This window comes from Cucurbita pepo, chromosome LG09, assembly GCF_002806865.2.
Source record: "Cucurbita pepo subsp. pepo cultivar mu-cu-16 chromosome LG09, ASM280686v2, whole genome shotgun sequence".
Taxonomy (NCBI): domain Eukaryota; kingdom Viridiplantae; phylum Streptophyta; class Magnoliopsida; order Cucurbitales; family Cucurbitaceae; genus Cucurbita; species Cucurbita pepo.
This window is the reverse complement of record NC_036646.1, coordinates 8,501,073-8,527,533: the sequence shown is the minus strand read 5'-3', so window position 1 is coordinate 8,527,533 and position 26,461 is coordinate 8,501,073. Positions and strand designations below refer to the sequence as shown.

Here is a 26,461-nt window from a genome sequence, read left to right as displayed (position 1 = left end):
GACACCGCCGCCCGGTGTGCTAAGGAGGATGTTGCTCTACACAAACAATATTTGCTAGCAGTGGGCTTGGGCTGTTACAAATGGTATCAGAGTCAGACACCAAGTGTTGTGCTAGGGAGGATTCTGCCCCTATAGACAATATTTACTAGTGGTAGGCATAAACGCTTACAAATAGTATCAGAGTTCGACATAGAGCAGTGTGCTAGGGAGGATGCTGCCCACTCCCCCCACGACAATATTTGCTAGAGGTGGACTTAAGATATTACAAATGGTATCAGAGCCAGACACCGAACAGTGTGTTAGGGTAGACACAGTCCCCCCAAGAGAATGGACGGTGAGATCACACCAAACATTTTAAAACCATACAAAATACATAACGGGCTTGAGTTGTTACATAAACTCCGATCCGATCCGATTACTTTTAGATTAAAAGAAATCCTAATCAATATTTATTACCAAATAAGATAAATATTAGAATTCAAAACTCCTTTTTGATTAATTGGGGATGAAATTAAGAAAGTTCCAAAATCAAAAGTAAAAAGAAAGCAAGAGCATGAGCGCTGCCGGCGCCATTTGGCTTCCAACCACGCCTTCCCGCTTGCATGTGCTCCTTATAAAATGACACGTCTCGCCATTTGATACTCAATATCACCACCACCACTCACTCACTCACTCACGCACTCACTCACACACACACAGATCACTGCCCGTAACGCCCATTTTCAACTTCCCTAAAACCCACACGCATTGAAATCCGCGCTCTAGTTCATACGTTTCTCATCTTTTTACCTGTACTCTGCTTTCGACAAAAACCCCATCATGGGAGAGGTGAGTCTTCTTCTTTAACCCAATCCACTCATTGCTCTGTTTTTGCGTTCTGTTCTGAACTTTTTCTGGGTTTGTTCAGGAGGAGAAGAAGAAGCCGGAGGAGAAGAAAATGGCGGAGGAAATCGATGTTAAGAAACCAGCTGCTGATGACTTGAAGGAAAAGAAAGAGGAGAATCAGCCGTCGGAGAAATCGCTGCCGGAGAAGAAGGAGGAGGGAAAAACAGAGGAACCCAATGAAGGTAAGGATGCTAAGGAGCAGGATTCACCGCCGCCGCCACCGCCGGAGATTGTTCTCAAAGTTTACATGCATTGTGAAGGCTGTGCTCGGAAAGTCCGCCGCTGTCTCAAAGGCTTTGAAGGTAATTAGCTAAAAACAGAGTAGAAAAACAGAGTAGAAAAACAGAGTAGAAAGTGAATGAACTGTGATTGTGTAACTCCGATGGAATTAATGCTTGGTTTTAACAGGAGTTGAAGATGTAATCACTGATTGCAAGACCCATAAAGTGATTATAAAAGGGGAAAAGGCAGATCCATTGAAGGTCTTGGACAGAGTACAGAAGAAAAGCCATAGACAGGTGGAGCTTCTATCTCCGATCCCAAAACCGCCGCCGCCGGCGGAGGAACCAAAACCAGAGGAGAAAGAAACACCGAAATCTGAAGAGAAAAAAGAAGAGGTACAAATCACAAATCAAAACCCACAAACCACAAAACCCCTGTTTTTGCTCTGTTTCTGAAAATTCAAATTCGTTACTCTGTTTCGATTCTGCAACGTGTAGCCACAGGTCGTGACAGTGATATTAAGCGTTCATATGCATTGCGAGGGTTGTGCTCAAGAAATCAAGAAGCGGATATTACGAATGAAAGGTTCCATTTCGTTTCCCTCCATTAATTTACAGTTTCCGATCCGATTTCGAATCTAATTCTTTTCAAAAATGGGTTTCTTCAGGGGTGGATTCAGTGGAGCCAGATCTGAAAACCTCACAAGTTACAGTAACCGGCGTGTTCGACCCACCAAAGCTTGTGAACTTCGTGCACAGAAGAACCGGAAAACACGCCGTAATAGTTAAAACAGACCCAGAAACGAAAGAGAAAGACGGCGAGGCTAAGGAAGGGAAAGAGGAGAAAGCGAAAGAAGAAGGCGGGAAAGAGAAGAAGGGCGACGGCGGCGACGGAGAGGGGAAAGAAGGAGAGGGCGGAGGAGAGGGGAAAGACGGCGGAGAAGCGGCGGCGGCGGCGGAAGAGGCGAAAGTGGTGGAGGTGATAAGAAATGAGTATCAGTATTACGCACAGAGATACGCCATGGAAATGTACGCTTATCCGCCGCAGATTTTCAGCGATGAAAATCCAAATGCGTGCTCTGTTATGTGAATTAAAGGTTGAAGATGATGAGTCACAGTCGATTAGAACTTTATGCGCCACAAAAATTATGGTCTCTACACGAAAGGCTGTAGAATTTTGCTGGGGATNTTTTTTTTTTTTTTTTTTTTTTTTTTTAATGTAAAATAATGATAATCGAATAATATTTGGAATATAAAAAAAATTAAGAAATCGGACGCGGTCAGACCGAGAGTGCTCGCTATAGCTGCAATTCCTGAATCGTGACGAACCATGTCGCACCCTTTTCTGAACCGATTCATGACTAAGATAGTTGCATAAGAGATCGTGTACTGGTTTTATAACTAAATTCTTCAAATTCTTGTGATGTCTTAAGTCAAATCTTGAGTTCAAGAAGCTTCGTGCTTGTTTGATCTTAAATGGTTCGGATGTGCTTGAGTCGGATCGAGATAAGTTCACAATTCAACCTGGTCTAGTAGTTGCGTTGGGTTGATGACCCGAATGACTCAGATAAGTTCACAATTCAACCCGGTCTAGTAGTTATATTGGGTAGTTCTAACATGTCCACTTTGTTGTATTATATATCATTGTCACCCTCACTGTTCAAGCCCAGTGTTAGTAAATACTGCCCGTTTTGGCTTGTTACGTACCGCCGTCAGTCTACTTTAACCCATTACGTATTGCTATCATTCTCACTATTTTAAAACACATCCGCTCGAGAGAGATTTCCACGCCCTTTTAAAAAAAATTAGTTTCTCTCTCCAACCAACTAGTGATATCAAATAGTTTCACAGCAAATTTAAATTCTCAAACAGGGTAACAGTCCAAGGCCATCACTGACAAATATTGTCCACTTTGACCCCTTATGTATGGCCGTCAGTCTCACAGTTTTAAAACGCGTTCTCTCCACACCTTATAAGAAATGTTTCGTTACTCCTTCCAACCAACGTGAAATCTCACTAACATTTAAAAATCATGTCATTATCTACTCTAAACATTCAATATTCTTAATTTTCCATAACGAAACGAACAAGATGGGTGTTGGATTTACCCGATCAAAAAAATTATAACCCACAAACTAAATCGAATCTTCGATTTTTAAATTATTCGAATTGTTCAGATCATCGGGACACGGTGGGTTGGTATGTCATTCCATCGGAAGTACAATGGCTGCTAAAGCTGGGCCCCACTTACAACCTAAAAAAATAATTAATTTCTCTAATTTTTTACATTTTTGAAAATAAAATAAAATTAATTTAATAACTTATAATAAAAATAAAAAATAAAAAAAAAATGGAAAAATGGAAATTAAAATAAATAAATTAGTACCCAGAAGGGTATAGGCACATGTTAGCTGGTTCGCTTTTTGGTGGGCTGTGCCAACAGACAACGGTACAATTAATTCAAATACTCAATAATAATTTTATTTTATTTTATTTAAATTATTTTTATTTTTTTTTATTTTATTTTATTTTATTTTATTTAAGATTCCATCCTCACATGCTGGTTTCCATTGTAACAGCTTCTTTCTTTTGGTTTAAATGAGGATTTCTTTATCCATCTTTGGAACTTGTTTTGTCTCGTGTCCAAACAAGACCTTATGTACCTTTTTCTTTTTATTTATTTTTTAATTAAAATATTTAAATCAATTTTAAACCTAAACATTCTTTTATTATTATTATTATTTTTTCCTATCATTCCAAACCGTACACTTTTTGACAGTTTTGAATCATAATTTTATTTACCTAAACAATAATAAATCTCTTTCTATTTTTATAATTATAAGTAATTATTCAAATGGGCATTTTTTAAAAGAATTAATTTATATTAAAGTTCGTGGGTAGGTTTCAATCATGTTTCTATAGTTCGGAAAGTATCGTTTTAATCTTTAGATTCTAAATTTGCTGCTTTTCAGTTAAAATGATCCATACCCATGATTTAGTGGGTTTGTCAAATTTTAGGGATACAAAGAAATGTCGAAACTATCAGGTGTCAAATTTAAATTCTGAATCATGAGTCTATCAAATTTTAGGGATACGAAGAAATGTCCAAACTATCAGGTATCAAATTTAAAATTTGAATCATGGGTCGGTCAAATTTTAGGGATACAAAGAAATGTCCAAACTATCTGGTGTCAAATTTAAATTCTGAATCATGGGTCGGTCAAATTTTAGGGATACAAAGAAATGTCCAAACTATCTGGTGTCAAATTTAAATTCTGAATCATGGGCCGGTCAAATTTTAGGGATACAAAGAAATGTCCAAACTATCAGGTATCAAATTTAAATTATGAATCATGGGTCAGTCAAATTTTAGGGATACAAAGAAATGTCCAAACTATCAGGTGTCATTTAAATTCTGAATCATGGGTATGGATCATTACATACATATTAACGGTTGGAGAGGAGAATGAAGCTTTATAAGGGTGTGAAAACTTCTTCCTATCAGACCCATTTTAAAACTATGAGACTGATGACGATATGTAACGAGCCAAAATAGATAATATATGTTAGCAATGGACTTGAACTATTACACTATCACCACACCAACATGAGTTCAACATGAGTTCTTTTAGCATGATTTGTCATCATTCCCGTGATTTGAATCTATAATCTTTTGGTTGAGTAAGAGTGTGGATGTTAACTATTATTGAGCACTAAATAATAATAATAATAATAATGTAAAAATGTTTGACTAGTCAAACATTTAAGTCGAGTACAAGAAAAGTTTTTTCCAAATTAGGGGTAGTCTGACGTGGCCAAGACGTGGATCCCAAATCTTATTTAGTGTAAAAGAAGATCCTGAAGCCTGATCCCAGATCCATGCTACAGTGACTGGCCCGTCACCTTTCTCTTCTGTGACGCCCAATGCAAATATTCCACCCCATCATTACATCACAGACACCTCTGACTCACTCCCTCACCCGCACCACCACCCACCTTGCGCACGCAACGATGCTACATTCTGTACTTAACCCGCCGGGGTTGGCGCCGACGACGGCGGAGAGCGTTTGGGTAGTATGGTAATTCCACGTCAAAATAAGTAAACATTTTTCAAAATTTTAAAAATATCTTTAATTTTTTTTTAAAAAAATTTAAAATATGTTTATAATCCATAAATCTTTTAAAAAATACTCATAAATTTTTAAAAATAATTATAAAATGTCGACAAATATTTTTTATTTATGGTACAAAGCTAAAAATTTCATAAAGTGTCGACTCATAAATAATAATTTTTAATTTTTTTATAAAGCTAAAAAAATATTATTACTATTTTTAAAATTTCATAATAGTAAGAATATTTTATAAACCCCTTCAAAATTTAAGGGTATTTTAAAAATAAAATACTAATAATTTCTATTTAAAGTAACCATAAAATATATTTAAATTTTTTAAAAAATTTTAAAAATATTCTCATTAATTTGGCATATATACATACATATATATATATATATATATATATATATTAACCCACGTGACCACCTCTCTTTTTTAAGTTAAAAAAATATCCTTTTTTTAATAAAAAAAAATAAATATTCTTTTTCTCTTTTTGTTTATGGTATAAATAACATGTCTGTCCTTAGCAGTTTGCACGCACCGACTCGCAACGGCGGCTTAAAATATTATAACATTTATTTATTTATTTATTTATTATTATTTTTGCTAATTTTCGAATTAATTATAATTTATAACTTTTTAATGATAAGATAACTACAAAATATAATTGATTAATTGTAAATTTTTTTATATGATTTAGTTCCAATAATAATTTTCTTAAATAATGTAAATTTAAAAATATATACCCAATTCAATATTCTATTTGTATTTATTTATTTATTTATTTATTTATTTTGTTTTCTTTTTTTGAAGCTCATGAGTTACTTTTTGACTACAAAAGGAAAAAAGGGAAATAAAAAGGAATGGTTGCACCAAAGCGTCACGTGGTTTATTATTTACAAAGGGAGAAATCAATTTTTTAAATTTAAAAAAAAAAACCCTTTTGTAATCATAAAGTTGTCGTGGAGCTAGTCTCGTGATGGCTTTGATACCATTTGTAACAACTCAAGCTCACTACTAGCAGATATTGTCCACTTTGACTCGTTACGTATCGCCGTTAGCCCCACAGGTTTAAAACGCGTCTACTAAAGAGAGTTTTCCACACCCTTATAAGAAATGTTTTGTTCCCCTCTCCAACCGATGGACACCAAGTGGTGTGGCAGCGAGAACACTAGGCCACCAAAGGGTGGATTGTGAGATCTCACATCGGTTGGAAAGAGGGAAACAAACATTTCTTGTAAGGGTGTGGAAACCTCTCCCTAGTAGACATGTTTTAAAACAGTGAGGGTGACGGCGACACGGGCCAAAACGCCCTCTTGAATCATGGAAGGACATTGAGGGGCTCGTGTTTGTATTCAAATAAAGAATTGAAGAACTTTAGCATTGATTATATAACATAACATGCATGAGAATAATAATAATAATAATAATGCATATAAAGGTGAGTAGTCAATGATTGATGGACCATTGTGTTCTTTAAGGTAAGGTTTTGAACAAGAATGACAGAAGGGCATTGCCTTTAAACCCAAGAATTAATTATACCTTAATTAACACATTAACTTAATTTTCAATTCCTTTCATTAATCCACTTTTGACCAACCCTAGTGTGTTTGGTGGAGTCCTAGGGAGGCTCCAAATTCGTCAGTTTCACGTTAAATTATAAACTTACTCAGTTAACGGTTAGAGTTTTGTCTAATCGAGATACGAGTGTTCGCAGGTTAGGTCGAGTTCGGTTGCTGCATTTTTTCGACCTAACCCAATTGCCTAGGTTGGAAAATTTTCAATCAAAACAACCGTCATTAAATAATAAACCCGACTAAACTCAAACCGACCATAATCTTTTATGAGTTGGGTTAGTTTGAGTTATTTATTTTTTCGTTTTAATAAAAGTAAAATGTTAGTTTATATTAAATAAATATATGTATAAATAATTTATTTTTAAATTAACAAAAGATTTGAATATTTCCAATATAATAATAAATAAATAAATAAAATTCTAGCAAAAGGGCATGGCTGATTGGGCCTCAATGATATTGCAAAGTTGTTAAGTGTTGGGCCCAGCCCAGCCCAATCTTTAAAATATGTCGGGTTCAGGCCCAAACTGAGAAGAAAAGTCCACTAAATAAGAACCAATGAGGTTTTACGAAAATATCAATTTTTTAAAATAAAGTAAATAATATTATCATGATTATTTTAAAATAAATGAAACTATACTAACTTATTAAATTAAATAATATATATATTTTTAAAAAATTGTGATTTTTTACTTCAAATTGAAAATTGGATTAATGGGTGAAATTTAAGATAATTAATATTTTATTATTTTAAATCTTATCTTTTTTTATTTTAATTTATATATATTTTTTTCAAGTATTAAAATCTGAATAATTAAATAATAATAAAAAGCTTAAATCATTAAATGAAATTAAAAAAATATTGTTTAGTTAGTGCGTTTTATTTAACTAATACATACATACATACATACATACATACATACATACATACATACATACATACATACATACATACATACATATATACATATATATATATATATTTATTTATTTATTTATTTATTTATATATATATTTATTTGGGAGAACGTGGAAATCATAGCTTTACTAAAAGCAAATTTTGAATTTATGTGTTTTAAAAAAGAGAAGCTTTTTAAATATCTTTGTTTCTTAATTTTTTTTTTTTAATGAATCAATTATTTAAAATTGAGTAAGAAAATTGATTGATTTTTTTTTTTAATTTTTTATTTTGGATCGAAAAATTATTAATTATAATTTGTTTAGGTCTCGTTTGACATATTGACATGACAAGAATAAGTCAAGGTATTCTATCTCTGTTTGTTCTGTTTGGACAGTAGATAGGACATCAGCATACAGCCACAAATAACATGTTTTGGACAAGTATGATTATGACATCAGCATGGATCTTCATGCTTAGTCAACTAGCTCAATTAGTTAAAACATATACGATTGACCAAGATGTTAGATGATTCAACCAGAGTCGTTTTATTTAGGTTAAATGATAAGCTTAGGAAACCTACTAATGGCCTTTTCAAGAAGTCGGTGTAACCACCTATTCTCAAACTGAAGAAACCCAATTCATTGGAAGTCAACATCGGTCTCGATTTGCAAACTAACTCTCATGGGTCGATAATCACCCCTACTATTGCTACGAAAACTGACTCTCACAGGCTGATAACGCCCAATACTTTGGTTCGTGAGACAATCTTTGCATCTCGAGCATAATAAAGATCCTTTCTTTCAAACATATGTTTTTCGGAAAGGAAAAAAACATAACTTTATATCTTGTCGAGAAACAAACTTTGGTATACACATTGGATTGGACGTATCTTAAAAGTTTGATCTTTGTATAAATATATATAAAGCTTAAATATGCATATGAACATTCCATTTATAAAGTTGAATTTGATATGTAAAGCTTTACCTCCAACTTGGATGGAAACCCTAGTAATCAAATGGTGGAAAGATGAAAGGAGTAGTAAGCCATATGGGTCACTTTCTTTTTTATTTTTTTTTACGTATAACTTACGCAGCTACGCATGCTTTTAATATTTTAAAGCGTTTTAACAAATGGGTTTTTGTCACTTCGCCGTAATGGTTCGTTTCAGTGATTCGAATTGAGATTTGGAATTCATATTCGACACTTAATGGCTCCGGTATTCCCGTACCTCCCCTACGACATAGTTACGTTTCCTACTTGTCATGAAGTGCTTTTAAGCGTGAATACTATCCCTACAAACTAATACGAGCCATTTTAGCCTATTTTGTTCTCACCCGCATGATTCTTAGGAAAAAACAAATTTAGGAGGTCACCCGAGATAGTGAACCTGAGTCACTGAAAATGAAAGTAAACCTTGTTGGTACAGATAGTAACTTTCAGTTCTTTTAAGTCTTTCTCAACCATCCTAATCTTAGGTTCAATCTCGTTTGGATGCAATTTTTGTTCATTTATACATCCCTCGTTTACTCAAGTCATGTGCACTGTAACATTTAGTTCTTAAAAAAATTTAAGGGGCTCGACTATTTGACTTATAGTCGAGCCCTAGCTGCATCTCCCTCATACTTCAACACGCAACACTAGGAGGAAACACTACCATCGTCGCCGTCGCGCCTGGTCTCTCTTCTTCTTCCTTCCTTTTTCTCCAAGTCATTGTGAGCCCCTTGCACGAAACATTCTCATACGACCCACCAACAACTTTGAGCCTCGGTCAACGTCGCTCCTCATGCCTCAACGTTGCACCGCCTTTACCACTCCACTAACTATCGACCGAACTCAAGGCAAGGAACACTGTTTAGCTCCTCGAGCACACATTCACTTGAGTACAACAACCAAGACACCAAACTAGAGGTTCGAAGGATACCTTGAACATATCATTTATCATTCTTTCATTCCTTTTTTAAACGACAAAACCATCGAATTTAAGTAACGACTTCAACCAATACAAAAAGTCAGATCATTACCGTCACGCCATTACTTTAATAACTACCTCCAATTTCCATTACTTATAGTTTAGGGAAGGAAAAAAAGTTACTTTCAAATATATTTTTTAAAAAAATTAGGTAAAGTGGGACGCATGCTTGTGATTTGTTTAATTAATCATACTTAGAGATAATCACTAATCACTAATCACTTTGCTCAAATTCTTTATAAATTTGATGGTATCTCCAAATTTTTCTCCATGATATGGAAGCTTTAAGCTCCAAAATCCCATTAACAATGGCTCTTACAAACATCAAAACAAGATCTTCAATGGTTACAAACATCCTCTGTTTTCTTGTTGCTCTGTTTTTCATCCTCTTATTGTTCCTTCCATTATCCAATTACTCAATAAATTTCCCAACACCCATTTCCGTTTTCATCATCGGCAATCTGATCGTTGTCGTTCTCATCGGAGAATCCAAAGTTTTTGCTTCAAAAAGTTCGGATTTTTTTGCTGATAATCTCTGTTTTTACGATGGGACATTGATTGTCGGAGGAGATGAAAACAGGGGTTTGAAGATTTGTCATGATGATGATGAATGGGAGATGGGTTTGGAGAATTGTGAGGATTTGAGTAAAAGAGCCGATGATTTCATTGCTAGAGTGAATATGCAGAGAGAAATTGAAGCTTCGATACTCTGTTTTTGTTGTGAATTGAAGACGACGAAGAACAAATATAGAAAGAAAGCTTTGAAATGTTTGGCGAATCGTGTCAATGGCTGAAAATGTTACAGAAACAGGGGAATTTGAATATGAACAGAACGTGTGTAGCTCATGATGTTTGGAAAATGCCACGATGCTCTGTTTTTGTTGTAAAAAACAAAAATCCCAATTATAAAATGATTGAAATGAATGATCTTGTTTTGTTTTTCTTTTGTTTGTTATCTCCGTTTCTAATCCTTTCCAATGGAGCTGATTCAGAGCTTCTTGAATTTAGTAGCTCCGCCGTTCACCGTCGTCACTCTCGGCCTATTACTGCCGCATTACGTCGTTTTCAAGTACTTCTTCTCTTTGATTAGAGGTTTGTTTAACGAAGATGTCACCGGGAAAGTCGTTCTCATCACCGGAGCTTCCTCCGGCATCGGCGAGGTAGTTAATAGAGAAGAATCTAACAGGTTTGTATATTAATGGTTTCTGATTTGGTGTTTCAATGGCAGAATTTGGCATACGAGTACGCCAAGAGAGGAGCTCAATTAGTGCTTGTAGCTAGACGAGAGAGCTCACTTGAGGAAGCTGCTGAAGCAGCTCGCTATTATGGCTCCCCTGAGGTTATCACCATTGCAGGGGATGTTTCCGAGCTATCGGACTGTCGGCGAATCATCGACGACACGATGAATCATTTCGGAAGATGTAAGTTTGAATCAGAAGAAGAAATTCAAATGGGTTGGATTGGATTGGATTGTTTATGATGAATTCTGTAATGGATGCAGTAGATCATTTGGTGAACAATGCCGGCGTTGCCAACATGACTCTGTTTGAAGAAATCATTGATATCACTTCCTTCAAACAAATAATGGTAAAAATGGCTTAATTTGGTATGAACACCATGAATTTGAGCTGAATTTGGCCTTGGATTTTGCAGGAAACGAACTATTGGGGGTCTGTTTATATGACTTGGCTATCAATTCCTTATTTGAAGAACAGGGGAGGGAAGATCATAGTGGTTTCATCGGCGGCGGCGTGGTTGCCGTCACCCAGAATGAGCATTTACAATGCAAGATTGAGTTTTTACTTAAAACCCATGTGGGATTATGGGTTTTCGTTGAGTTATTTGATTTGGGTTTTTTTTTTTTTTCAGGCAAGCAAGGCGGCGCTGAGGATCTTTTTTGAGACATTGAGAGTGGAAATGTCGCCGGAGATTGGGATCACCGTGGTGACGCCGGGCTTTGTCGAGTCGGAGATAACTAAAGGGAAGGCGTTGTATTCTCATGGAAGAATGGAAGTTCATCAGGACGTTAGAGATGTAAAGAATTCCTCTGTTTTTTTTACTTGGGTTTTAACTCCGATCATTATAACCATTAATGGTGGCAGGCTCTGGTGGGGGCGATTCCGGTAGAGACGGCGGCGGCCTGCGCTAAGGCAATCGTGAGAAGCGCTTGCCGGGGTGATCGGTACTTGACGGAGCCGTCGTGGTACAACGCTGCGTATTACTTAAAGGCGTTTTGTCCGGAGGTGGTGGAGTGGTGCTACCGTATATTGGTGTATACAACGCCGGGAACCTCCGCCGCGGAGGCGCTCAATAAACAGATTCTGGATCTCACCGGAGCCAAGACGGCCATGTATCCTCCTTCCATTCACTCCGTCGAGATCAACGACGACTAATTTAAAATCTCCGGCCGTTAAACCTCTGTTTTTCTGCAGCTTAATCTCTGGCCGTTAAACCTCTGTTTTCCTGCAGCTTTCTTCCCTGTTCCTCTGTAGCTACGAATGATTATGAGGCCTTAAAAGCCTTTAAATCTTTGTAATTTACATAATTAAAGCTTTAATTTTGTTTAATGAGCTCAAGTTGGAAGCGTTTGAAGCGTGCTCTGTTTTTTTTGACACCTTCCGGTGACCGCCGATTTGTGTTCTTCCTCGCCGGAAAACTTGGCCGTTTGTGTAAAACGACAAATCGAACGCTCGCTTTCTGTATATCCAGCTGTGGGATAGCTATGGAATGGAGACACGCATGTAACGATCATAGATGAATCGTGTCAATGGCGATATTGGGCCGTGGAAGAGAAGTTCTGAAAACAGAGACGATAAGGATATGGTCGTCGTCTTGCCAAGTTTAGGACAAATTGAAGAACAAAGGGATAATTGTTACTGTATTTGTAAATATGAATCACTCGTATTAGGTCGGTACCGATGGAGATGACGGAGGTGTAAGGCGGTGGTGTGGGAAAATGTCGAGAACATAGGTATGCGACGAACGGTTGTGGGTGTAATATAAAGCTTCGAGTCCAATTGTGAGATCCCACAATTCCACAATGGTTCGAGGAGGAGAACGAAATATCCTTTACAAGCGTGTGAAGACCTTTCGCCTAACGGACATGTTTTAAAACTTTGAGAGGATGTCCGAAAGGGAAAGCCTAAAGAAGACAATATCTGCTAGCTGTGGGTCTAGGCCGTTACACCAATATTCAAATCAGGATATCTCCGCTCTTTGAATCGAACGTGAAGATCTTCCGTCATTTGGCTCGAAATCATTACCTACTTGTCTTGAAAAACTTAGCTAAAGACGATCCAATTTTTTGTCGAGGGTGGTTGTTTTGGATATTGACTATATCGGCCACTAGAGCTTCTAAATTTGACACCTTCATCCCGGGCCTTGATTTTACTGATCACTCTGCCGAACTCGAGGCTATTAATCTAATCCATATTCCAATTTGTAATACCTGCTCAATGACTTATAAATGATCGTTCTTTTATTATCAATCCGACTTGCTCAACTCGTAACATAATAAATTTTTTATTAATCAAAAGAAATAGATATTAGGTTTAAATATATCAATTTAAGTTTATGATAAATGTGAGATCTGGACACGGGACGAAACATTCCTTATAAGAGTATGGAAACCTATCTCCACCGCTTTAAATCTGTGAGGCTGATGGCGATACGTAACGGTCCAAAGTTGTCAACATTTGTTAGTGGTGGGCTTGAACGGTTACAAATGATATCAAAGCCAGACAGACACCAGGTGGTGTACCAACGAAGACCTTAGGCTCCCAGGAAAGGTGGATTGTGAGATCTCACATTAGTTGGAGAGGGAAACGAAACATTTCTTATAAAAATATGGAAACTCTCCCGAAACTTCTTCCTAGCATTCCGTACAAGAGTATGGAAATCTCACCTCTCTAAACCCATGAGACGGACGATGATGATACGTAACGGGCTAAAACGGACAATACTGTTAGCTAAGGTTCGGGTGTTACTTGGGTTTAAATCATAGCATACGTGTTGATTATTTTGCATGCAATTGTGCTACGTGATATCACATTGTTTGGTCTCCATTTGATTTAAACCTCACCTCTTTGCCACTCACCACAAAACCCCATGGATTTCCTCAACAATGTCCTAAATTTTGTTCTTCCCTTTACATCTCTAATAGCCTTCATCTTCTTCCTCCCAACCTACCTGTTCTTCAAGTTTCTCTCGTTCGTATTCCGATCAATTTTCAGCGAAGATGTCGCCGGAAAAGTTGTTCTAATCACCGGAGCGTCGTCGGGAATTGGCAAGGTTAACAAACATTTAAAATGAACGTTTTGAATTGATTTGATCCATTTCGTTTTGTTGATTTTGTTTGTGGGGTTTTGATTTTTTTGAAGCATATGGCGTATGAGTATGCTAAAAGAGGTGCTTATTTGGCGTTGGTTGCTAGAAGAGAGAACCGCCTCCGTGAAGTCGCCGGCGTGGCGCGGTTCTTTGGCTCGCCCTTTGCTCTTGTAATTCCGGCTGATATTTCCAAGATTGAGGATTGTAAACGATGTATTCAAACCACGGTTGCTGTCTTCGGACGATGTAAGTCATTGCCTAAACGCATATGTTAGGGATAGGTTTTCACACGCTCATAACGAATGTTTCATTTCCACCCCCTCGGGGCCAACATCCTTGCTCGCACGGTGATAGAAGTCTAGCTCTTGTATCATTTATAACAATCCAAACCCACATCTAGCAGATATGGTCTGTTTTGGCCTGTTCCGTATTGTCGTCAATTTCACAGTTTTAAAATGTGTCTCGTCTGTTAGGCAGAGGTTTTCACCCCCATGTTTTGTTTCCCTCCCTAACATATGTGGGATCTCACAATCCACTCCGGTGGGGGACATACCGCTCAGTGTTTGACTCTGATACCATTTATAACCGTTCAAGCCCACCTCTAATTGATATTGTCCACTTTGGTCTGTTACTTATCGCTGTCAGCCTCATGAGTTTGAAACGGGTCTGTTAGAGAGAGATTTCCACACTTTTATAAGGAATGTTTCGTTCTCCTCTCCAACCAATGTGGGATCTCATGATCCACCCCCTTAGGGGCCAGCGTCCTCGCTGGCACACCGCTCAGTGTCTCGTCTCTGATAACATTTGTAACGGCTAAAGCCCACCGCTAGTAGATATTATCCGTCTTGGCCTGTTACGTATCGTCGTCAGCCTAACAATTTTAAAATACGTCTGTTAGGGAGAGGTTTTCACACTCTTATAAGAAATGTTTCGTTTCTCTCTCGAACTGATATGAGATCTCAGGTCTACTTTGAGCTTAAATCATGAAAATGCTTAAATAGTCATCTATCCATCTATTACGGGATAGAGAGTCTTTTCTCTTAATATATTGGTAGTCCAGTAGAACTGTAATACGGATTTTCAAAGCTAAAAACTCTTTTGTTCGACCTCAAAATTCTATTGACATAGCTAGCTTAACAATATGATTTTCATATCACTTGATAGCGACAAGGAACGACATGACATAGACTCTGATATCACTTCTTAAATAGTATAATAGTATTCACTTTAGGTATAAACTCTCGTGAATGTACTTCTACAGTGGATCATCTGGTAAACAATGCGGGCGTCTCGAGCATCAACCTCTTCGAAGAATACGACAACCACGACAATGCCGCCCCCATAATGGTAAGTAACAACCTTAAAATTTCCGATCATTCTCCAAGATTGTGGCGAGGTTCAACAATATTAACTGAAATTTGATGCAGGACGTAAACTTTTGGGGAATGGTTTATTGTACTTACTTTGCAATTCCCCACCTCAAGCAAAGCAGAGGAAAGATCATCGGAATCTCTTCCTCCGCCGCATGGCTGCCGGTGCCAAGGCTGAGCTTCTACAGCGTAAGATTCACAACAACATTTTACGTTAATAACATAAATAAAAACATATAATGAATTCATTTCAATGTTATTGAAGGCGAGCAAAGCAGCGGTGATAAGCTTCTACGAGACGCTACGAGTAGAAGTCGGAAGAGATATCGGAATCACCATCGTGACGCCGGGGCTCGTTGAATCGGAGATGACACAAGGAAAGTTCATGTCGAAAGACGGCGGGTTGTATCTCGATCAAGAGCTCAGAGATGTAAGCTTTAACGGCGAAAAAAGCAAAGATTTTTTTGTTGGGGAATTGTGTTTTAACAATGTGGGTTGGTACTTGTTAGGCTATGGTGAGCGCAATGCCGATTATGCCGATCGACAGCGCGGTGAAGGGGATCGTGAGGAGTGCATGTAGAGGAGACCGATACGCGACTGAGCCACGGTGGATGAGGATGGCGTTTTATTATAAGACGTTGTGGCCGGAGTTGGTGGAGTGGGTTAATTACTTGATTGGTATGACGGGTTCTTCCTCGACCGACAGTTTTGGGAAGAGGCTGTTGGAGCTCATTGGGTTGAAGACGTGGTTTTATCCTGAATCTGTTCGGTCCCAGGAATTGTGGCTCTAAATGGCTCGAGTTCTATCATGTCTTCGTATGTCAGGGCATATAGGGTTGTGTTAGTCCCTAGGAAACTAATAATATGATCGTTTTGTTCACTTCTAATTTAGTTTTGATATCATCCACTTGTGCTTGACGTGAGCGGAATGCACTCGAGTTCTTTGGTAGGGTTAACCTTTGGTTGGTCTTGACCTCTCCGTCTTGGTCAAAGAGCTAGTTGATTTTGTCCTCCTTTGTAAGGCTACGAGCATGATTTGATTCAAGCTGTTTCGTAGTAAATTGGGTTGGCTTCAACCAATGGATGTTGGTCGGTTACGAGCCCATGACCTAGTTTTCAACATATGAGAATCTTGAAAACCTTGAAGTTATGTTCTTAAGTTTGGAACGGACCCTCTCCTAATAGATATTGTCTTATTTGAGCTTTTTCTTCTGAATTTATATTGTCCTCTTTAGCTTTCCCTTCCGAGCTTTCCCTTAAGTCCCTTGTGGACGGTAGTACTCAAACCCTCCTTAGCCGATACTGTCCTCTTTGAGCTTTCCCTTCCGAGCTTCCCCTCAAGTTTTTAAAACACGTCTATTGGGGAGAGGTTTCCACACTCTTACAGGGTTTTCCCTTCCAAGCTTCCCCTAAAAGTATTAAAACGCGTTTGTCATGGAGAGATTTCTACACTCTTATAAGAAATGTTTCATTCCCCTCTCCAACCGACGTGGGACCTTACAATCCACCCCCTTAGGAGCTAGCGTCCTCGCTGGTACACCGCTCAATGTCTCGCTTTGATACCATTTGTGATTGCCCAAGTCCACCGTCAACAAATATTGCCCTCTTTGGGCTTTTCCTTCAGCGCGTCCCCTCAAGATTTTGAAACGGGTTCACATAACTTCATCATTAGAAGGAAGTGGGAACGAGTTGAAAAAAAAAAAAATCATCCTCTTACTCATCTTTTTGTATACCGTTTTGCAAGAATTTTTGTCGGTAGACAATACCAACTATTGTTGACAAAATTCAAACACTATAAACGCACCAAACTTTTCCGTGACATCAACCCTAAATTTATTTAACAAAAGGAAATGGAGCATTAGGATTCTCGACAACTTGACCTTGACTTTTTGCTTGTAACATTAGAAATCTCGATAATTCAACATAGATCTACATCAGGGTTAGACCGAGTATGACCCAAAAAAGGCTTAGTGACCGGGCCAATGTGAGAACATATATCGACGAATTGTGGCTGTAGGGCAATTAGATGCTATCGTGTTCATTAATTTGCTCGTATTGTCGGCGGGATAGGACAAGATAGATTATAGAACGATAGCTTCAAAATTGTCAAGTGCACCCCACAACCCAACACTTCCACGCAACATTTTCATTTTAATCATTATCATATGGACATGATATGATAATTAATATTACTAATGTTAGGCATGAGCTAGAAAGGTAATAACTACATTAATTTTTATGTCACGCTACCATGTATTATCATAAGATATTATTGAATAGCATAGGTAAGAAAAATACATTATGGATATAATATATAGTATACTAATATTAAAATATATCAAGAATATTTTGAAAGTTGTTTTTAAATATTATTTTTTTCTTCCATAACCATTTAAAAATAAATAAATAAATATATAAATATTGTTCCGATAATTTCCTCTACATTAGTTTATTCTAACTCGTGATCAATTTTTTTTTAATAAATAATTTAAATGATAATTATGTTTGGAAAGACTATACTAATATCAAATATATTATAATCTATAGTTTTATTTTCTTCCTTTTTTTTATATATTTTTTGAAACCGCCATTTTAATTAGTTATTCTCGAGAATTTGAAATTTGGATAGCTCTCACATTTTCCTCTATCCCCTGTGATATAATCAAAAACTATCTCGAGAATTCGAAATCTTGATGGTCTCGACATTCCCCTGCGACATGATCACATTACTCATTCATCGCTTCTAAGAGTGAGGACTATCCCTAGGATTCGGAATCCGATGCTCTCGACATTCCCCTACGAGATGATCACGTTACTCATTCATCGCTTTTAAGAGTGAAGACTCTCCCCAGGATTCGGAATCTGGATGGTCTCGACATTACCCTACGACATGATCATCACGTTACTCATTCCTCACTTCTAAGAGTGAAGATTATCCCTAGGATTTAGAATGCGGATGGCCCCGACATTCCCTTACGACATGATCATACTACTCATTCCTCACTTCTAAGAGTGAAGACTATCCCCAGGATTTGGAATCGGGATGACCCTGACATTCCCCTACGACATGATCACGTTACTCATTCATCGTTTCTAAGAGTGAAGACTATCTCCAGGATTCGGAATCCAGATGGGGCCGACATTCTCCTACGACATGATCACGTTACTCATTCCTCACTTTAATAGTGAAGACTCTCCCCAAGATTCGGAATCTGGATGGTCTCGATGTTCCCCTACGACATGATCACGTTACTCATTCCTCGCTTCTAAGAGTGAAAACTATTCCTAGGATTCGGAATCTGGATGGCCCTGACATTCCCCTACGACATGATCACGTTACTCATTTCTCGCTTCTAAGAGTGAAGACTATCCCTAGGATTCGGAATTTGGATGGCCCTGACATTCCCTTGTGACATGATCACGCTACTCATTCCTCACTTCTAAGAGTGAAGACTATCCCCAGGATTCAGAATCCAGATGGTCTCGACATTCCCCTACATAATGATCACATTACTCATTCCTCGCTTCTAAAAGTGAAGACTATCCCCAGGATTCATAATCCGAATGGCCCCGACATTCCCCTTTGACATGATCACGTTACTCATTCCTCACTTCTAACAATGAAAACTATCCCCACAGACCAACACGAGTCTTTCCAACATGCTTTGTCCTCACTCACATACATCATAGGAAAATCAGAAGATCACCCAACATAAAATTGCTAGAGTTCCTATGATTGAGCCACCGAAAAGGAACGTGCACCTTGTTGGCATATATAGTGACTTTTAATTCTTAAGTCGTTCTTAGTCATCCTATCTTCAAAACTACTCTCATTCGAATGTGGTCTAGATTCATTCATATAACTCTCATTTACCCGAGTGTCGTAAACCATAATAACTTTCAATTTAGTGTCTAGTAAGTGAAAACTTCATACAAAATCGTTACATTTAAAAATTTAGATACCAAATAAACAAAATAGCTACGAATCGCCTAAAAAGTTTATCTTTTTGGATTATATGCCATGGAAACAAACCAATACAAACAATGGGTATCAAGAAATCAGCGGTAACTGATGAGTTTAGTATCAATCTCTAGCCTCAGCCTCCCCCTACGAACTCAGCTGCCTATACCCACTCTGTCTACTACCACACATGGTCAACCTAAGTGGGCTACAAGCAATCAAACCACCACCTTCCCCGGCCGTCCACCGGTTGCTCAGCTCATCTCCGCCGTCCATCTCCGCCAACACATCATAAAACATCCCCACCTCACAAGGAAGACAAATCGGACCTTGACTATTATACCCATATTCCATCTCAGCATCTTCAAGAAGCATCTGAAACAACGGATGGTTCGCAAATTCCGTCTTCACCACAAACCGCCGCCTCTCCGGTCCAACATACACCGAAAAGCAACCGTCCGGAGCCACCGGAGTCCTGAATTTCGAGCCACTGTTCAAAGATTTGCTCCTTCTCGTTACCTCCTCCGCCGCAACGGCGGGTTTTCCGGTCACCGATCGGCTCCGGACCAAACCCAGATACTTACTCCATTTTTTCTTCATACCCTCCATAAATGGGTTTGTTTTAGTCCGGAGGAAGAATCGAACCGAGGCTGATTTATAGGATGAAGTTTAAATTTTTAAAAGGCAGCCCTTCCAGGTAGGTGCGTGATTAATGATATAAAAAGGGGGGAATTTGTCAAAGGATTATTAATAATTAGGGTTAATTAAAGGAAGGTCTTTTGTGTTGACAATGAACAAATGGAGATTAATCTTATCCCCACTTACTTTTGTCTACAAATTAGATGAACTCTTCTCTTCCTTCAACAAGTTGAGACCAGACAAAATGTAATGCAAACTAAAGTAATCAATTATAATGTTTGGATTTTGATTGGAAATGTTCTTATTTTGAATCCCAAAGAGGAAAATTTTGATTTTTACTCTCGAGAAATAGTAATTTCTATTTTTCGAGTTGGTCATCAATAGGAAGGAGGCAAGACGGTGATTGTAACAGCTCAAGCCCACCACTAGTAGATATTGTCCGCTTTGGCCCGTTACGTATTGTTGTCAGTCTCATGATTTTAAAACGCGTCTACTAGGGAAAGGTTTCGATACCCTTGTAAGGATTCTTTGTTCACCTATCCAACCAATGTGAGATCTCACAATCTATCCGCTTAGTACCAGCATTCTTGCTGGCACACAGCCTAGTGTCGGGCTCTGATACGTTTTGTAATAGCCCAAGTCCACCGCTAGTAGATATTGTCCGCTTTGGACCGTTACGTATCGTTGTCAGTCTTACGATTTTAAAACGCGTCTACTAGGGAGAGGTTTCCATACCCTTGTAAGGAATTCTTCGTTCATCTCTCCAACCAATGTGAGATCTCATAATCTACCCGCTTAGGAGACAGCATCCTTGCTAGCACACCGCCTAGTGTCTGACTTTGATACCTTTTGTAACACCAAAGTCCACCGCTAGTAGATATTGTCCGCTTTGGCCCGTTACGTATCGTTGTTAGTCTCACGATTTTAAAACGCGTCTACTAGGGAGAGGTTTCCATACCCTTGTAAGGAATTCTTCGTTCATCTCTCCAACCAATGTGAGATCTCATAATCTACCCGCTTAGGGGACAGCATCCTTGCTAGCACACCGCCTAGTGTCTGACTCTGATACCTTTTGTAACACCCAAGTCCACCGCTAGTAGATATTGTCCGCTTTGGCCCGTTACGTATCGTTGTCAGTCTCACGATTTTAAAACGCGTCTACTAGGGAGAGGTTTCCATACCCTTGTAAGGAATTCTTCGTTCATCTCTCCAACCAATGTGAGATCTCATAATCTACCCGCTTAGGGGACAGCATCCTTGCTAGCACACCGCCTAGTGTCTGACTCTGATACCTTTTGTAACACCCAAGTCCACCGCTAGTAGATATTGTCCGCTTTGGCCCGTTACGTATCGTTGTCAGTCTCACGATTTTAAAACGTGTCTACTAGGGAGAGGTTTCCACACCCTTGTAAGGAATTCCTCATTCACCTCTCCAACCAATGTGAGATCTCACAATCCACTCCCTTAGGTGCCAGTGTCCGCGCTGGCACACCACCTAGTGTCTAACTCTAATACCTTTTGTAATAGTTCAAGCCCACTGCTAATAGATATTGTCAACTTTAGACCATTACGTAACGTCGTCAGCCTCACGGCTTTAAAACGCGTCTACTAGGTAGAGGTTTCCACACATTTGTAAGAAATTCTTCGTTCACCTCTCAAACCAATGTGAGATCACATAATCTACCTCCTTAGGGGCCAGCGTCCTCGCTGGCACGCATCCTAGTTTCTAACTCTGATACCTTTTGTTACAGTTCAAGCCACTGTTAGTAGATATTGTCCGCTTTAGACCGTTACGTAACGTTATCAGTCTCACGATTTTAAAACATGTCTACTAAGTAAATGTTTTCACACCCTTATAAGAAATGTTTCGTTGTCCTCTCCAACCAATGTAAGATCTCACAGAATGAATTACTATTAGTCCAAACCCGAGAATGTCTATACATCCTATGGGAAAAGGAGGCGACACGTATGATCATTTCAATTTAGAATATAAAAATCATTAATTAAACAACATATAAACTAACATAGAGAAAAACAGCACGTTTTAGTTCAATAATTTTTTTTATATTATATTTAAAAATAAATAATAAAAAAAAAAAAGAAAGGGGATGAACATGAAGAAGGAAAATGGGTGGAAGCTAAAATAAAAAATAATTTAAGGAAAAAGTCATATTTGGCAGATTGATGACGTAATGTAGGGAGCATATTGAAATTTAGTGGTGGAATTAGGTTTTAAATATTATTCTCTTTCTTGGAACTGTCTCAATAATCTTTTTTTTTTTTTAATTTATATTCAAATCTTAAATAAATAATCTATGGATGACATGCATAATTATTTTTATTATCTCTTTTATTATTATTATTGTTATTATTTTATTTTTTATTTTTTAAATCAAGTAATGAAAGTTGTGCCAAATATGAATAAATAAATGCAAAAAAATTCAATATCCTAGACAAAATAAAATAAAGTTTTTTATTTTTATTTATTTTTTTTTTTTAAGTAAAAGGAAATGAGAAATTAAAAAAAAAATACAAGAATGAAAAATAAGAAAAAGACACGAGGATGTTATCAAATGAGCTTCATCTGTTTTGTGAGATCTTACCTCAATTGGAGAGGGAAACGAAACATTTCTTATAAGGGTGTGGAAACCTCACTCTAGTTGGGCCAAATGAATAATACCTGCTAGTGGTGGGTTTTTACTGTTACAAATGGTATCAGAGTCAAGCATCGGAGACGGTGTACCAACGAGGATGCTAGCTCCTATGGGGGTAGATTGTAAGATCTCACATCGTTTGGAGAGGTGAACGAACTATTCCTTATAAGCATGTGGAAACATCTCCTTAGTAGACGCGTTTTAAAATCATGAGGCTCATGACGATACGTAACGGGACAAAGAGGACAATATCTACTAGCGGTGGACTTGAACAGTTACAAAAGATATCAGAGCCAGATACAAAGTAGTGTGTTACAAATAGTATTAGAGCCAAATATCGAGCGGTGTGCCCTTGAGAGTGAATTGTGAGATCTCACATTAGTTGGAGAGAGGAACGAAACATTCTTTATAAGAGTGAGGCGATACGTAACAGGGTAAAGCGGACAATACCTGTTAGCGGTGGATTTGGGTTGTTACATGTTTCCTCCATCGTCGCCTCTCGTTTTTTTTTTGTTTTTTTTTTTTCAGAAAATGTACAAATATTTCGGTAACAATTAAAAAGAGGTAGGAAGACCGACTACAAATTGCTGGAATATGTTGACTTTCTTCGGTTTTCTTGTGGCACTGCAATTCTTCCATACTAATTAATTAGTTGTCTGTCGATGTCATTGACATAATAACTCGTACACCATAGGTTGGTCCAACTTAGTCCTTTCGTACCGGCTTTTGGCTCATTCAAGTTCTCACATTAGGTTTTTTATTTTTTTTTTTTTTTTTTTTTTTCATAAAAGCATTTTTAAATAGTTTTTTTATGAAGTATTTAGGAAATGTTGACGTGCATAGAGTTCACAACCAAGCTTTCCAGTTGAATTGGTTGGGTTGTCAGAATACTTTGTTTTTTCAATCATATATCAATAATTAAAATGTCATAAAACTCAAATATCAATAAACGTTCACAACACAGCTACAAATGTCAAATATTCTTAATCATCATAATAATCTTAAAAGTAGAGTTGAGTTACGTTGTAACCCTATTTTCGAGTCGGTTGGTCTAGTTAGAAATGTCAACCTACGAACCGACTCAAATCGAAAAAGAATCTAACCCAACCTAACTTTTACGATGTGGGTTAGGTAGGTTGGTTAGTTAGATTCTCGAGCTATATGAACATCTCTACCCTCTACAGTTTCAAATACAAACACCGAAGACACCAGATTGACTCGACTTTTCCAAATGTTCACTATAAACCCTTCTCTTGTCAACCGTCTTCGAACGTTTTTATATATAAAAAAAGAAAATATAGTAATAATTTGAATATAATGGTTTAAAAAATAGGAAAATTGGGGGAAAATAAGCATAGGGCATGTGATAATTTGAGGAGGATGTGACGTGTCATTAATTAGCATAGTATTGGATGATAATTTGCGCAGCCCTACTCTAAGCTTACTGTAGCTCCTATATTCCAATCCTAAGTTTCTTTTTTTAAAAATAAAAAATAATCCATATTATTCTTCAAGTACAAAAAAGAAAGTGACCTCTTCATGATAATATATATATATATATATATATATATATATATATATATAGAAATTAATAAAATTATCTTAATTAGAAAGTGTTGGATAATGAAAGTCCCACATCGGCTAATTTAGGGAATGATCATAGGTTTATAAACAAATAATACTCTCTCTATTGGCATGAGGTCTTTTAGGGAAGCCGAAGCAAACCCATGAGAGCTTATGCTCAAAATGGACAATATTATACCATTGTCAAGAGTTGTGTTCGTCTAACCGAAAATTTTAATAATGTTTTTAAATTTTTTAAAATATTTTATAAACACTTTGCAAATAAAATATTAATGGGTATTTTTTAGTTTTTTTTTTTATAAATAATTTTAAATTTTTAAAATGAATTTTAAAATAAACTAAAAAATATATGGATATTTTGAGGTTGATGGACGATGGAATGCCACGTTTGATGATGTTAAAGAAATAATAAAGTGAAATAAATACTGAAAAGTATTAGTTAAATGAATGGGGCCAATTATTTGATGAACTCCTAATGACCCAATTGAGTATTGTCCTTTCAATGGCCCATTTAGCAGTAGGAGTTAAGGCTGCCGGTGATATCAGGTCCATTAAGACACAAATGCCTGTCCCTATGCATAGTATCAGCTCCATTAAGACATTAAAATGTCTTGTCCCTATGTACATTCCTTAGCCAAGACCTTGTTTCTCACTAATTTTCATTCTATAATAATCATTTGTTTTCTTTAATGGAGGCGTGTTTACGAGTTGGGTTTTCATTAAAAATTGTGTATTTATTGTGGCTTACGTTCTCTGGCTCGTGCATTTGAATCTTTCTGATCGTCATGAGTTGGTCCCACGAAATGAATGGAAGGAAGCTGGTGGAGATAGCTCGATCAAAACATGGTTTCAGAAATATCTTAATGTTTAACTTGGAATCCGATGTGTTCACTTTCTATCACCGTGAGCAACAGCTCCATGCGATCTCCTTCGATTAGTTAGACAGTTAGATATGTCTACAAGGCGAGGGGGGACGGGGAGCTCTTCGTCATCTCCATTCCCGCTACCTATTTCGTTCCTGCGAAAATCTTCATTTATTTTTTTGGGATTGGAGTGGAGATTCGGAAATTGGTAGGGATTGAGTTCTTCGTGAGGAATTTTGTTCTATTGATTATTCTTTTTGAAGCGGGACAGAAATGAGACAAGTTGGGGACTTGGACGTGGAATATAATCCCTGTCCCAACCCCATCTATCTAACAGGGGGAATCTCTCTGTTGGATGAAAGTGTCCCACATCAGTTCATTTAGGAAATGGTCATCCGTTAATCTCTCTGTTGGTACGAGGTCTTTTGGAAAAGCCCAAAGCAAAGCCATGAGAGCTTATACTCAAAGTGGACAATATCACATCATTGTGGAGAGTCGTGTTCATCTAACACTCTCTGTTTAAACGGAAAATCTTTGCCCTGTTCAGGGCCTCGTGAATTAAATGGACATCTCTATTAACCGTCATCTCGGACGACCAATTCTGACATTCACTACTGGTAGATATCTTCCATCCCTTGTTTAAACGAGAAATCATTGCCCCGTTCAGGGCCTCGTGAATTAAATGGACATCTCTATTAACTGTAATCTCAAACGACCAATTCTGACATTCACTACTGACAGATATCATCTCGGTCCCACTACTTTCTTCGACATCGAACGTGGTTGATCATATAGTTTTAAATACAAATTTAAAACAAATAAAATAAACTAAATATTAAATAGGAAGAAAAAACAATTAAAAAAATGAACTTTTTGGTCGGACAACACTTTTTTTCCCGAAAAAATGGGCATCTAATTCAATGTATGATCACATTTGTAGGGCTAAATTACCTAAATAAATAAATAAATAATCACAAAACATATGAAAATCCTTTGAATATTTGTGAATATATTATTTATTTTATTTAATAAACAGTCAGCTGCCACTCTTTTTTTCCTAATAAATAAATAAATAAATAAAATCTACCACTCCTCATCTAATGCCACCTTGTAGATGAAACAAAAAGAAGTAGTAACTAGGAAAGCAACAGCTAGATAAAAAAAAAAATTAAATAATTAAAAATATATTACACGTGGCAATGACTAAACATTAGTAAATATATTTTATACCTTTATTTTTTTTTAAAATAATTTATGGCAACGTCTAAAAGATAAAAAAATAAAAATTTTAAATTAACGTTTTAAAATTCAAAGCCTATTAAATTATTTTAAATTTTAAATAATAATTATTTTTAAAATTTTAAATTGAGGTTTTGTTTTGTAATCTTAAAATTAAATTAA

The 26,461-nt window shown here is 37.1% G+C and overlaps 4 protein-coding genes across 5 annotated transcripts; 3 read left to right on the top strand and 1 right to left on the bottom strand.

Annotated features, from left to right (window-relative positions):
* The first annotated feature begins 617 nt into the window (after positions 1–617).
* LOC111802538 (heavy metal-associated isoprenylated plant protein 7-like) lies at positions 618–2,234 on the top strand. The gene is made up of 5 exons (XM_023686945.1): positions 618–828; positions 908–1,187; positions 1,294–1,502; positions 1,605–1,692; positions 1,775–2,234. The coding sequence occupies exons 1-5, from the start codon at positions 820–822 to the stop codon at positions 2,194–2,196; spliced, it is 1,008 nt and encodes a 335-aa protein (XP_023542713.1). The 5' UTR covers positions 618–819; the 3' UTR covers positions 2,197–2,234.
* An 8,385-nt stretch (positions 2,235–10,619) lies between these two features.
* On the top strand, positions 10,620–12,230 carry LOC111802527 (11-beta-hydroxysteroid dehydrogenase 1B-like). 2 transcript variants are annotated; one of them, XM_023686933.1, is made up of 6 exons: positions 10,620–10,823; positions 10,892–11,084; positions 11,165–11,250; positions 11,317–11,448; positions 11,533–11,697; positions 11,766–12,230. In XM_023686933.1, the coding sequence occupies exons 1-6, from the start codon at positions 10,641–10,643 to the stop codon at positions 12,054–12,056; spliced, it is 1,050 nt and encodes a 349-aa protein (XP_023542701.1). In that variant the 5' UTR covers positions 10,620–10,640; the 3' UTR covers positions 12,057–12,230. The 2 variants fall into 2 exon arrangements, with proteins under 2 accessions (XP_023542701.1, XP_023542700.1); XM_023686932.1 differs by having other exon boundaries at positions 11,317–11,697.
* A 1,529-nt stretch (positions 12,231–13,759) lies between these two features.
* LOC111802532 (11-beta-hydroxysteroid dehydrogenase 1B-like) lies at positions 13,760–16,250 on the top strand. Its single transcript, XM_023686938.1, has 6 exons — positions 13,760–13,953; positions 14,043–14,235; positions 15,251–15,336; positions 15,417–15,548; positions 15,625–15,789; positions 15,869–16,250. The coding sequence occupies exons 1-6, from the start codon at positions 13,771–13,773 to the stop codon at positions 16,148–16,150; spliced, it is 1,041 nt and encodes a 346-aa protein (XP_023542706.1). The 5' UTR covers positions 13,760–13,770; the 3' UTR covers positions 16,151–16,250.
* Positions 16,251–19,284: 3,034 nt separating this feature from the next.
* On the bottom strand, positions 19,285–19,994 carry LOC111802597 (auxin-responsive protein SAUR32-like). The gene has a single exon (XM_023687024.1). The coding sequence runs from the start codon at positions 19,927–19,929 to the stop codon at positions 19,468–19,470; it is 462 nt and encodes a 153-aa protein (XP_023542792.1). The 5' UTR covers positions 19,930–19,994; the 3' UTR covers positions 19,285–19,467.
* Between the last annotated feature and the right edge of the window lie 6,467 nt (positions 19,995–26,461).

Bases quoted from the DNA above. Each gene is read 5' to 3' on its own strand.
- LOC111802538 (XM_023686945.1), top strand. The intron at 1,188-1,293 runs GTAATTAGCTAA...TGGTTTTAACAG, and splicing joins CTGTCTCAAAGGCTTTGAAG to GAGTTGAAGATGTAATCACT. The intron at 1,693-1,774 runs GTTCCATTTCGT...GGGTTTCTTCAG, and splicing joins GCGGATATTACGAATGAAAG to GGGTGGATTCAGTGGAGCCA.
- LOC111802527 (XM_023686932.1), top strand. From the start codon at position 10,641: ATGGAGCTGATTCAGAGCTTCTTGAATTTAGTAGCTCCGCCGTTCACC. The intron at 11,085-11,164 runs GTAAGTTTGAAT...TAATGGATGCAG, and splicing joins GATGAATCATTTCGGAAGAT to TAGATCATTTGGTGAACAAT. The intron at 11,251-11,316 runs GTAAAAATGGCT...TGGATTTTGCAG, and splicing joins CTTCCTTCAAACAAATAATG to GAAACGAACTATTGGGGGTC.
- LOC111802532 (XM_023686938.1), top strand. From the start codon at position 13,771: ATGGATTTCCTCAACAATGTCCTAAATTTTGTTCTTCCCTTTACATCT. The intron at 13,954-14,042 runs GTTAACAAACAT...ATTTTTTTGAAG, and splicing joins CGTCGTCGGGAATTGGCAAG to CATATGGCGTATGAGTATGC. The intron at 15,790-15,868 runs GTAAGCTTTAAC...GGTACTTGTTAG, and splicing joins TCGATCAAGAGCTCAGAGAT to GCTATGGTGAGCGCAATGCC.
- LOC111802597 (XM_023687024.1), bottom strand. From the start codon at position 19,929: ATGGAGGGTATGAAGAAAAAATGGAGTAAGTATCTGGGTTTGGTCCGG.